General features: G+C 35.9%; 1 protein-coding gene across 19 annotated transcripts in view; it reads left to right on the top strand.

The window, feature by feature from the left end:
- LOC138696980 (leukocyte elastase inhibitor-like) overlaps window positions 1-12,980 on the top strand; it is a 108,053-nt gene that overhangs the window by 18,086 nt on the left and 76,987 nt on the right. For 13 of the 19 annotated variants that reach the window (XM_069822541.1, XM_069822545.1, XM_069822536.1 and 10 more), the window contains exon 1: window positions 4,630-4,792. The exons of 2 other annotated variants lie outside the window; for them this stretch is intronic. In XM_069822541.1, coding sequence (XP_069678642.1) covers window positions 4,657-4,792 — 136 coding nt within the window. In that variant the 5' untranslated portion in view covers window positions 4,630-4,656. Of the gene's footprint in view, window positions 1-2,049; window positions 2,190-4,629; window positions 4,793-5,076; window positions 5,240-6,387; window positions 6,642-12,980 lie in introns of those variants that run through there. 4 more of the 19 variants (XM_069822550.1, XM_069822551.1, XM_069822546.1 and 1 more) reach the window with 4 other exon arrangements.

The raw sequence follows: 12,980 nt of genomic DNA, 5'->3' as shown, positions 1-12,980 counted from the left end.
ATTGCGTACAGGATAATATTCCTTTAATTTTAATGTCAACCAATGAATATTTTTATACGTCCACAGATACCGGACGAGAGTTCATCATCGTGTGTTGCTAGAAAGTCACTGGCAGTGGGAAATGAATAGAATTCTGGATTGATAACTCAGCCAGACCACAAATTCAATTCCTTTATCGTTGTTTCAGTCTTATCCTGAACAGTGAACACAGTTAAAGGGGGCCCTGAAGATTAGAATTTAAAGAAAATAAAAGTATTGTATAGATACAAAAACTTGCAAGCCAAGAGGAATGCTTAAGTGAATTCATTTCTGTTAAACCCTGCGTCTCAAAAGTATGAGATAAGCAAAAAAATATATTCCAGGAAGCCGATAAAAATCAGAGAACGTGATAAAGTTAAGCCTCGTTAAAATACCGTTTGAAAAAAACAGACTCATCTCGCGGATCACAGGTTGGGTACCGCTGTAATAGACTACGGTAAGAAATAGCAGTCTGGATCGTAGAGGGTACTCCTCAAAGATTTGCGAAATATTATAGGTCATTAGCTTACTTTGTTTTCCAGTAGTTTGAATTTCATAATCTTCCAGAACCAGTATTAGGTCATCCGCCACATGGCCTGTTAAAGAGGAATTTTCACGTCATCGTTTCTTCGAACGACTGTCTTCTCTTCCCGTGTGGCTGATAGTGGAACATGGCTCTTGATATTCTGTGGGATCGCATAATTTACAATTTTACATCGTATCGTAGATGATTCACTGATATTGTACACATTGCGGAACTGGTTCAACTGAAAGTTCTGCTATTATATCTTCATTACGTTTCCTGCTGTTGATTCATGTAGGCTATGTACATATCTCGTTTCTTTAGCCGTTATTCTCCTCGGAAACCTCAGATAGGTTGGATTTACCTTGTACGTTTTCAGGACTCCACCACAGTCTACTATATACAGTCACGAAGCTTGAGTTTTGAGGGTGCTAGAAACAATAGACTGTGACGATTCTATTTTGCATTGCCCGTAATGAGGCGATATTAGCGACCCTAGTGGTGAGCAACTATCTAATGTTGGCATATTTATTACGTATTGAGCTTCGCGACTTTATATACTAGACTGTGACTCCACCCCTTCTCTCGACTTTATTTTACCCCTTGAGAAAAAAATAATCTGAACTCAATAATGACATGGTGCAGAAAGGAACAGAATTCTTGGAATGGACGCGAGCACATGGGGCTCCAGTTAAAATATTTTTCGGCTTACAATTACTTATAAATTGGCTGTAGTCAATGCCGCACACACACACACACACACACACACACACACACACACACACTCTCTCTCTCTCTCTCTCTCTCTCTCTCTCTCTCCCTCCCCCTCCCTCCCTCCCTCTCCCTCTCCCACTCCCACCCTCTCCCCTCACCCCTTTTTTTACAAAGCAAAGTGCAGTCTTCTTGGCTTTTTCTTTAGTTTAACAACTCAACATCTTGTGGAGAAACTGTGATGTCACAATGGATGTCAAATCAAAAGTGTTATGTACATGTACGTACGTGAATCATTTCGGTGAAATTGTAGATAACAGAATTCTATGCTATCAATGCTTAAAAACTCAGTTAAAATGTTACAACTCATCACTTTAGAGGGGTCCGGACCCGATGGACACTCCCCCCACCCCCCGTCGGTTCGCCCTTGGCTGTAGTACATAGCCTACTATGATGCTAAACCTTCATTTTAGGAGTATTGTCACATTCGAGAAAGAACTAGAGCGCAGTAACACAAAATGAGGTGTGAGATCGTTTCGAAGTCAAGAAAAATAATTGCGTCACGATATTTGATTCCATTGTTACGTATTTTATGATTACTGATTCAAAACCTGATGTTCTCTTGTTCTGTAAATTGTCAAAGCCTGCTAATTTCTAAACATGACCTACTGTTTGTTATTTCTTCCTTGTTTTTATAAATTGCTTTCTTATTGCAATGTTAAATACCATGTCCTATAGACTACCCAGAAATTTCTTCGGACGTGAAACTCCCTCCCTCTGCAGTTGGAGGCGTTATCCCATATTGCGTAACCTCGCGCTGCGCGTGCGTATAACTCACAGCACCACGTAAATGAGTCATTCTCCGAGGCCGTGGCTATATATTATTGCCGGAGCAAAAGAGCGGCTGGAAAGCTGGAACATCTCTCAGCGCTGAAAGGTACGTCCAACATTTTTCTGTATTTCGTTTTGCCTGAACCTAAATTATTATTCATTGCTATAATGAAAGTTGCTTGCTACATAGCTGTGGTCTACTAACCTTTGTGTTTCTCTTTGTAATAATAATAATAATAATAATAATAATAATAATAATAATAATAATAATAATAATAATAATAATGTATTCTAGTAAGTGCGTACGATTTTCATGTACTTAATGTGGGATATGTTTTCATTTGTGAAATTATCGTACAGTTCTAGAAAAAAAATAATAACCCGTGTAATTTTACCGAGTTTGAGATGCAACGCATTGTCCATGTGCAGTGAACAAAAGCGCACGTATCTAGGTATATAAGATTGGAGAGTCGTGCGAAGCATTTTGCCTACATATAGGCGGATTTCCATCAAGATTCGGGCCATTTTTTTCTGGAACTTTACATGTATGAAATTGATGTTGCACAAATTAACAGCAAATACCAGTTCGTTTATTGTAATATTTCATATAATTATAATTATTCATGACTGTCAATATTTAAATTTAATGGAAATACGGGCAGATATCATCCTCGATTTTTTGCGGTATTCCAGTATTTTCTCTCTACATTGTATAATGGAAAAGTAAATTCTGTGTTTGAAGCGTTCCGGATAAGTTGTGTTCCTATCGTGTTACGAATTATACCACCTGTCCAAATAAGACGAACTTTCGCTTTCTTGATTGCAAATGAAAGACGTTATTAGTAGGTAATCCCATAATTTTATTAAGACATATGACTATGAATACATTGTACCGTTTAAGTAGAAGTGATTCAGTATATTATGAATGTTGAAGTACGGTTCTAATAGAAACAATCACAGAGACTTTAATTACAACGTAGAACTTCACACTTACTACGGGTGTGGGTGACAGACTGAGGGAATCATGGATCACATGCTACCATATTATTAATGTTTCCCTCAACCAACAGTAATTACAGTGTGGGACTCACCTCACCGGCCCTTGCCGGAGGGGAACATCACAGGGGAAGCTGGTAGTGGGGATGTATTGGAACTGATAAGAGGTGTTGACAGGCTAAAGGTCTGACCATTCAGCTACCTGCAGGGGTTAATACATGTATAGTGATTCGTTAATGTTTTTACGAAGCTTGTATGGTATACGTTGTCAGTTCGGAAGCTTATAGCTAGGGGCATGGCTTCAAGTAGCTTTGGAGTAACAGTGTTGATGCATTCCTTTTGCATTCTTCACAGGGCCGGTGAGGTGAGTCCATTATGATATTTTAAAATAGTAGGCATGCATCAGCCCCACTAATAGTGTTGTGACAATTTAGATTAGATCAGGTGAAGTCCTCAGAACATAACATCCCTTAGCACTTGTTTCTTAATCAATATTAATGTTATGGTAAAGCAGACGTGACACTGGCGCTGTTTTGGAGTCCATATTGACACGACCATCGAAGATTAGACAACGTACGTTTGATAATCTTATGGATAATGAAATATCGAATGAACAACACATGTGCACCGTAGCTCCTAACTGTCTGCTGAGCAAATCCAGTGAAAATTTATTATATCTTATAATTTTATTTTTAGTTTGTAAAACGATGTTTTTAAGATTGATAATAGTTTAATTATTTGTTTACATTTCGACTGAAGATAAATATTATTGCCAATGATCTTGCACCCAACACATAGCAATACACAACAGGGCAACAAGCGACTGCTTCAGCGTACTGTACATACCGGGCAAAATAGCCTCAATAACGACTGTCTATTCTCTTTTCCAAAAACGTTAGACTCACAAAATACATTTGAATCAGTCGGAGCTAAAAGGAATTAAGTCACTTTTCACAAACTTTCAGGAGAAGCAAAAAACATTCCAATAATAACACAAATATTATATTTTTATGTTATAGAAGACAAAAGAATATTTAAAAGTCTTAGTTCCTTCTTCCACCGTTCGATGCGCATGACATCCGTTGTTCAAATTGTTGCATAACCCAAAACTGCATATTTTGACTTAATTCCTTTTAGCTCCGACCGATTCATTTGTTTCTGGGAAAAGCCATGACAGTTACAGAAAAATAATATGACTTATTTCTTCGGTTATTTACGCTCGACCATCGGTATTTTTGACAGTTTATATCGTTTACACTCTAATATAGGGCCTATGTACAGTATATTGGTAGCGTACAATTTTATTGATAATACAATTAATGAAAATTCCATGTTGACATTGTGTGATTGATGTAAGCGTTCTATTGCTAGCATTTTCTCTTGTTGGAATAAAACAGTTGAACTCATTTGTAAAAAATAAAAACTAATACGTATTAGATTTGAGCAGTATAAAATTATCATTATAGTAGCTCGATTGTTATTGGTCAATTGAACATCAATAAGCTTAATGATTCGTTGAAAAATGTTAGCGGGGAATTATCGTTAAATAAATTTCCACTCGTGATGACGTGGAAAGAATGTTACACCCGCACGATCTCACACCTTATCGGTCAGTAAAACCAGCTTCTCTCATTTCACTCGACAGTGTGCACGCAGATATGGAATTCAATGATCCACCCAAGGACAGAACCAAGAAGATCGTGTTTGACACTGGTACGAGATCTGCATCGATGTGATATGGTTCATATGGGAGTAGTAGAGCAATAGTGGAATAAGAACGCAGGGGAAAGCAAAGAACACGTCATACAGTCTTCTGTGCACCATAAATGTCAGTATGTGTCCAATAATAATCGAAGCTCGGTATGTAGGTACTGTTAGCGGACATGTAATGGAAGTAGGCCTATATTTATACAAAATTAACTTGATATGTTGACCTGTAATAAATTAAATCGGACATGCTTTTAAATACGTCGCTAAATACACACAAGAAATTGTAGTTCGTAGCTCTTGAGGAGAAAGATAACACGTGTGATTATCTATCAAGGACTTTACCGAACACCAAATTGACACGGTGTGAGACTCAGTTACACAAGTGCAGTGAAAGGCAGTACAGTATTTCCGTTCCACAGGATTTGGGTGTCTTGGATATTTATCAGAAGGGTAAGGATGGACGACCTGTGAAATATAGCTTCGGTATTGCATAACTAAATACAAACATACGTATTAAATCCTCAAAACGAAATGTTTTAAGGCTAACACCAGAGCTCAGTAAAACGGTAAACTGACATCAATTATTAGTTTTAAAATTGCGAGTGTTGTATTGTATTTATTAACATTCCATGGTATTCATACATTGCTTACAGCTAGAATATGGATCAAGTAAAAAAACTTAATACTATTATAAAATATTAATTTATAGTCACAGTCTACATGAAATATATACAGACGAGATTTACAATATAGTCAGTCTACTAGTACAACACATAGTTTTAGTATCAATTTCATGAAGTGTTATTGAATGTCATGAATTCACCTACAGAATAGAAGGCGTGAGAAATTAGGTACTTCTTTAATTTGGCGCTAAATAATTTTATGTTTTGAGTTTCATTTTTTATATCGATAGGGAGGCTATTAAAAATAATATAATATGATGCCGGTAGGGTATTTAAAAATATATGCTACAGCTACGTAATATTGAAACTACAGCTGTGTGCAGCCCAAGGTCAGGGGTTCCAATCCTGCATCCAGCATACCGGTGCATCTCTTCTTCAGTGATATTGTTTCAATAATAAACCTAACCAGTCATCACCATGCATCTAATGTCCTGGCAAAAACGGTTATAATGGGCATTAAGATAAACTCCGAGGATTTATTTCTATTGACTTAACGAATCAGGCATATAAATAAAACCAATAAATCATAATATTATGTGTTCGTCAAGGTCGTTTGGTTTGCATTAACTTTCTTTCTGTCAGGATTTCCCCATTGTCCAGATCGTAAACAGTCTTACAGCAATTTATATAAATCTCGCAGTAAATGTTTTAAAGCATAATATTTCACTGTTGAACAGACATCGTTAAACGATGTTGACACGATTTGACGCTGTAGCGAGTAAGTTGAATTTATTTAGCTGGATTTTATTTTCCATGTATCTGTCCTAATAGTAAATAAATTATGAAAAAAAAAAAATTCGGTCTCATTTAATTTTCTTACCCATCAAGAAATTGATTTGTGATACGTATTTACTTTTTTTGTTTTGTTACGTTGGCCATTATCGTGTAACGGAGACCTGCGACAAGATCCAAAATGGCGTGCTTGTGTAATCACGTGTTGGTGGGCGTGGTTTAATAGAATGACATTTTGGGATTGTTGTTGTTAGTATTGACGCTAAAGTGCGGTTTTTCCAAAGACCTTGTGAATTAATACGGGTTTTCAGTTCAAGAAGAATCCTGACAGTTGTGAAAGTGTAGTGGTGCAGTCTGTGAGTATTGGATCATGCTTCATGTGCGCAAAGCGAGGTGGAGGGAACCGACATTCATTAATGAATTTGGCAGCTCGCTAGGTAACAGGAACCGGTGCGACTGTATGGATCTGTAGATAATTTATTGCTTGTGTACCGGACTTGTTTAGTTGTTCTAATTAGTTCGTATCGTATTCCAGTTTATCCGTGCTTGCTTAGCTAATGCACAACATTTTAATAGACAACATGGTATTATTGTATTAATATTAAAAGGAGTGATTGTTATAACCTAAGTTGGTGAAACTAGCGCTGAGGTAGTTCCGGCGATTTCAGTGAGGAAATGTTGAATTTATAAGGGTTTTTTTTTTTTTTTTTTTTTTTTTTTTTTTGGGACCTGCAGTTGATCGTATAAACGGGCCATAATTAAAGCCTAAACTAACCAAACCTTTGTTGTCACAGATTCGTATATGGGTGAAGCCACGGTAAGTTATTTCTGTTCAAAAGAAACCTAACAAAATGAGTGAAAGACAGTTTAAAAAGGCTTAAAATTTAAATAATTTATTTGAACTATTTCTAACTTACCTATGTTTTCAAAGACCTGTGCGTAAAACTCTTTCATACCTTATATTTACAAGATTTATCCAACTTAAAAGATAGTGGTATTCTGTTAAAAATGAGGATGGTGTCCCACACGTAACAAATTAATCGACATTTTTAAATTTTGTACCTTGTTATCAATGCAGAAAAGTGTTTAGTATTTATTTTGTAAAGTATGGTGTTATATTGTAACTGAAAATACATTAACAAAATATGTGGTGTATGAAATAGGCATTAAGTTTTATTTTAAAATCTGTTATTAATGGGAATGTTTTCTGATATAGCCTATTAAGGAAATTCAAATTTAGGGAGATAAATGTTCTGTAAAATTTGAGAATTTATCAGGTCGTCAGGTTGTCAGCATTATGGAGAAAAAACCATCTCCCTATTATGGCTTTGGTATACATTATAACAACATATAATTAGTAGCCCATACATAAAAAACTTGATAATTAAAAAGATAAGTTTCATTACTTAGCCTATATGATTTTAGTAGACCTGCTAGAACTAATGTGATTTTGATCATTACCAGTAAAATAATTTAACTTGTGAAAAAAGTTTTTAGTTACTTTTTATTCACAAATATTGGTTACATAATTTTGAGGTTAAGAAGCAAAAATATTAGGTACAAAATTTATTGTAAATGTTATACAGTATAGGCATAATTACAGTATGATAATGCTCTTCATGGTGTGCCATTATTATCCACTTGTCTGGTATGGCTCCTATGACAGTTGCAGAAAGAGTGAAAAAACATAGGGGGGGAAAAAATTCAGAGCTTCGGGAAAGTGAGAGAAAAAAGAAAGAAGGAGAGAGATTGAGATTAGATATAAATACATAAGAGATGTAAAATGAATAAGAGAGAGATTGATGGAGGAATGATTCGGGAAAAACAGAAGAAGAGAGTTCAGAGAGGTGCTCAACCTCAGATAACATAAGCATCAACATGAAAGATTTCACCACAAGTAATAAGCAAGGCTATCAAGTGGGTTGAACGCAATCTTATAAAATCTTCAACAAAATAACTTCATGTTCTTTCCAATACCATTCAAAGTCTGTCAACTTCAAAGGTAAAAATACTTTCTGAAAACCTTAATTGATATTTGATAGGCCAAGTGATCTGAAGGAAAGAAAGAAACGGAGTGATGGACTAAGGGAAGAATAAAAGTGTGAAGTGATATAGTTGTACAGAATGAATGACATAAGCAGAATAAGACCAGGAAAGAAGGACTATGTTTCTATGAAAAATCTTGAATTTCGAAAGCAGAAACAAATACAAAAGCGTATTTAAATCGTGAAAATTCAAGAGGCATACAGTTTGTTAAAAAAAGAGCATAATTTTAAAATAGGATTATCCATGTTTAAAACACTGAGACCACCAGAAGTATTTCAAACTTCATGTAAAGATCACAATGTATGCATGTGCTCATGTCATGAAAATATAGAAATGCTTGTGGAAGGGCTGAATAAAATAAATGCCAATATTTGCACTTCCAGCTGATACAATTAAGATGATTGAATCCAAAATTCAAAATTTGGGTATGTAAGGCACAATTTGAAACTTGTAATCTTTTAGTTATTACTGTTACGTTAAGTTGAATAGAGTAACTTAATACTAATGTGTTCCATACGTAACGTACATCTCTCAGAAATTATATTTTTGTGATTTGGAACATGTAAAGGAAAATCTTTGATCTGATAACACATGTTAAGTAATGCTGAGCACCAGAAAGCATTTTAACTGTAAGTAATTTCAGAAAAAATGAAGTAGAAATAAACCAGTTAATAAATGCTATTTTCTACTGTCTCATATGCAACAGGTGTTAATTTCTTTCTTTCTTTTTTTTTTTTTTTTTCATTAAAATGAGATTTTGGATTCCTGGCTTTGATATAAAGTAAGGAAAAGCACTTTGTTGAATTATATATAAGTCTATATTTTTAAAAACTATAAATTACATTCCAGTTCAAGGAAATGTATTGCAAAATGTCCCTACGTAACACACAAATATTGTGGCTTTTCCCATATGCAAGGTGTAGGCCTATAATAATCATCAATGGCTCGATAGCCCAACGTCTTGGCAGATATTGTCCTCCTTTCTCAATTTAGGCCTTCCAACTCCTCTCTTGCCCTCTGGTTTTGTTTTAAAAATTCTCATTGTAATTATTCTGTTATTATTCATTCGTATTATGTGCCTTGCCCATGGTCTATTAAGTTCAATGAACTTCACTATATCTGGCCCTTTGTACAACTGGTACTGCAATTCAGTATGCCCATTGACCTTCCACAACTCCGAAAATGCATCTAAGAATTCTTGTCTGAAATATACCCAGTCTTCCTTCATCAGACCTAGTAAAAGTCCAGGTTTCAGAGGTGTATGCCACTATGCCACCACTGGTGTTATAATACATACTTATTTACAAATGACTTTTAAGAAACCCGCAGGTTCATTGCTGCCCTCACTTAAGCCTGAGTTTTATAATAATAATAATAATAATAATAATAATAATGGTTTATTTAACCTGGCAGAGCAGAGTACGAAGGGAACTATCTCAGCACTAGTCTAGCCAAAGTGGTGTATAATTCTGTCTGAGAGGAACTGTAGGGCAGTTTCCGTATAGTGTATGTGTGTGTTATGTGTGATAGAGAGAGAGTGGGGCAGTGGTTTAGTTGGACCGGAATACTATTCTGGGAAATAAAAATGTACACATGTCAGAAACATGAGAATGCCAAACTTCAATCGTAGTACGAGTCCATCTGGCAATGGCTAATTTGATAAGGTTTGTTCAACTAAATCACTGGAAGGAGGGGTAGACAGAGAACGCAAATTCTGAAATGATCTTCAGTTATCGTTGATGCTTGGAATACCCTTGTCAATAAAAGGCTATAGCCGATAATGTTCGCCCATCTTATTTTATACCAGGATATGTCATGTGATGGGTGGCGGAGTCCTAAGCAAGACACCGAAATACATAAAAATATGTCACTATTACTGCATCGAACACATTATGAGGACCATAAACATTATTTTAGATGAGGAAGAAAACTTTAGAAAATGTGAAATATTTAAACAGTCTGTATAGCCACTTTGGGATACGTGGGAGCCAATACATGGTGAACAGTGCAGCTTAAAGCTTATGGTTTCAGTGAAATCTGTTGTCATAGCCCTAGATCATATACCTATACCCAGATTGCTCGGCCTTATAGACTTTGATGATAACTTTTGTCAGGTTTGCTATGCTGCCATCTAGTTGTTACATGAGGAGTCACGTCATAACTCCCATTTGAATTGCATTAGCAACTGTACTGCCATCTTGTGTTTGTTTACGGCAGATAGGTGGCAATCCTGGTGGTTGTTCTCTTCATAATGCTACCAATTTGAACATAGGGCTGATAGCCTATATATGATCTAGGTTATAAGTAACATTATGGGTACAATTGCAGTAGAAGTTTTTTTAAAGCGAGTTTTTGTAAGGTCAAGTATCATTCGTTATTAGGCTTTTGGAGTGCCTTCCATATCTACAAATGAATGCGCCCTGGACCAAATAATTTAAAACTCAAAGTACTTAATGAAAACTCTGAAGATGCACCACTATCTTCCTTTACTTTTCATGCGTTGGCAACAAGAATATCATACATTGATTAATCGATCATGAGTATTTGTACTTTACATATATGATTGAGGGATTCTAATAAGCCCAAAAACATCAAATTATCTAATTTCCCCTATAATCCTGCTAATGATCTGTAACATTAAATCCAGACATTTGAGATGGGCAGGGCATGTAGCACGTATGGGCGAATCCAGAAATGCATATAGAGTGTTAGTTGCGAGACCGGAGGGAAAAAGACCTTTAGGGAGGACGAGACGTAGATGGAAGGATAATATTAAAATGGATTTGAGGGAGGTGGGGTATGATGATAGAGACTGGATTAATCTTGCACAGGATAGGGACTGCTGGCGGGCTTATGTGAGGGCGGCGATGAGCCTTCGGGTTCCTTAAAAGCCATTTGTAAGTAAGTAAGTAAGTAATGATCTGTAACTGTGTGATGTCATGTTCGAAAGCAGCAGTCCATGTTCAGAATAGGTTGGATTCCAAACTATCACCTTATCTATCATATTATGTAGGTCTATATGATTATATTTCCTTTTACTATCTGCTTTCATGTCACGCAACAGTAAAAAAAAAAATAAAAAGATTATGTATATGGGCAACACTGATTAAGCATAGGTATACTGGGAACGGTATATTACTTCAACATTAGTGACCTACAAAGTAAGGCGATCATATTTTTAAACAAGAAAAGGGACATTTTAAATTTTTTTCTCAATGAAACAAGAGACAAAAGAGGATACTTAAAATTGTTTCGTCATAAATACGAAGGTTTTGAAACTAATAATAAATAAATAAATAAATAATGTGTAACTTCATATAGTGTCACTGGATTCACTCCAGCCAAACAATTCTGTAGAATTATTAGTGCAGGAGTCATTCCTCATTGATATTTTGCTTATAAATGAATCTACTTCAGTAAGTCCACTTTATCACACAACATTTTGTAAAAATTTACACAAGTGTGATTAAGGTTCACCTTATTAATCAATATAGCTTTCAACAGAAAGAAAACACAATTTTATGGAAAGATTTATTGGAACAGATACAGCAATTGTTGAAGATAATTTTCAACATATTCCCCGCTGGAATTGAGATATTTGTCATACCGTGGACTCAACAGAGAGGTGTAGATGACTGTCACACACTGGTTACGATCCCAGGCGGCGACTTCTACAACTCAGGAATACAAAAGTTAATCCTACTGTATGACGATCAGTTATTGTACGAAATGGAAATATAAAAATTGGAAATTTATCTTTTGAAGAGGTGGAGAAGTTCAAATATCTGGGAGCAACAGTAACAAATATAAATGATACTCGGAAGGAAATTAAACACAGAATAAATATGGGAAATGCCTGTTATTATTCGGTTGAGAAACTTTTATCATCCAGTCTGCTGTCAAAAAAATCTGAAAGTTAGAATTTATAAAACAGTTATATTACCGGTTGTTCTGTATGGTTGTGAAACTTGGACTCTCACTTTGAGAGAGGAACAGAGATTAAGGGTGTTTCAGAATAAGGTTCTTAGGGAAATATTTGGGGCTAAGAGGAATGAAGTTACAGGAGAATGGAGAAAGCTACACAACACAGAACTGCACGCATTGTATTCTTCACCTGACATAATTAGGAACATAAAATCCAGACGTTTGAGATGGGCAGGGCATGTAGCACGTATGGGCGAATCCAGAAATGGATATAGAGTGTTAGTTGGGAGGCCGGAGGGAAAAATACCTTTAGGGAAGCCGAGACGTAGATGGGAAGATAATATTAAAATGGATTTGAGGGAGGTGGGATATGATGATAGAGACTGGATTAATCTTGCTCAGGATAGGGACCAATGGCGGGCTTATGTGAGGGCGGCAATGAACCTCCGGGTTCCTTAAAAGCCAGTAAGTAAGTATGACGATCAGTTAAGACAGGCTAGCTGTTTGTAATAATCCCCACAGTAGGTTTTTCACCTGAAGACGAAGAGAGATCCACTCTTCGAAATGTTGTGTTATATTTTTGACAGCAGTGAAAAAAGTCCAAACTGCTGAACTATTGAGAAATTGTGTTTTATTTCTGTAAACGGCCCCAGGCAAACTTACTTTGTGGACGGCTCTCGTAATGCGCTCGATTGGCCAACAATTGTATAAGCACTTGTTTCGACATTATTAATGAGGTGGAAGAAAAAAAAAATAACTTTTTTATCTGCCCCATGAGAATGTTTCCTTTTTAGTCATATCCAGAT

This window comes from Periplaneta americana, chromosome 3 (genome assembly GCF_040183065.1).
Source record: "Periplaneta americana isolate PAMFEO1 chromosome 3, P.americana_PAMFEO1_priV1, whole genome shotgun sequence".
NCBI lineage: Eukaryota > Metazoa > Arthropoda > Insecta > Blattodea > Blattidae > Periplaneta > Periplaneta americana.
This window is presented reverse-complemented; position numbering and strand designations above follow the sequence as displayed.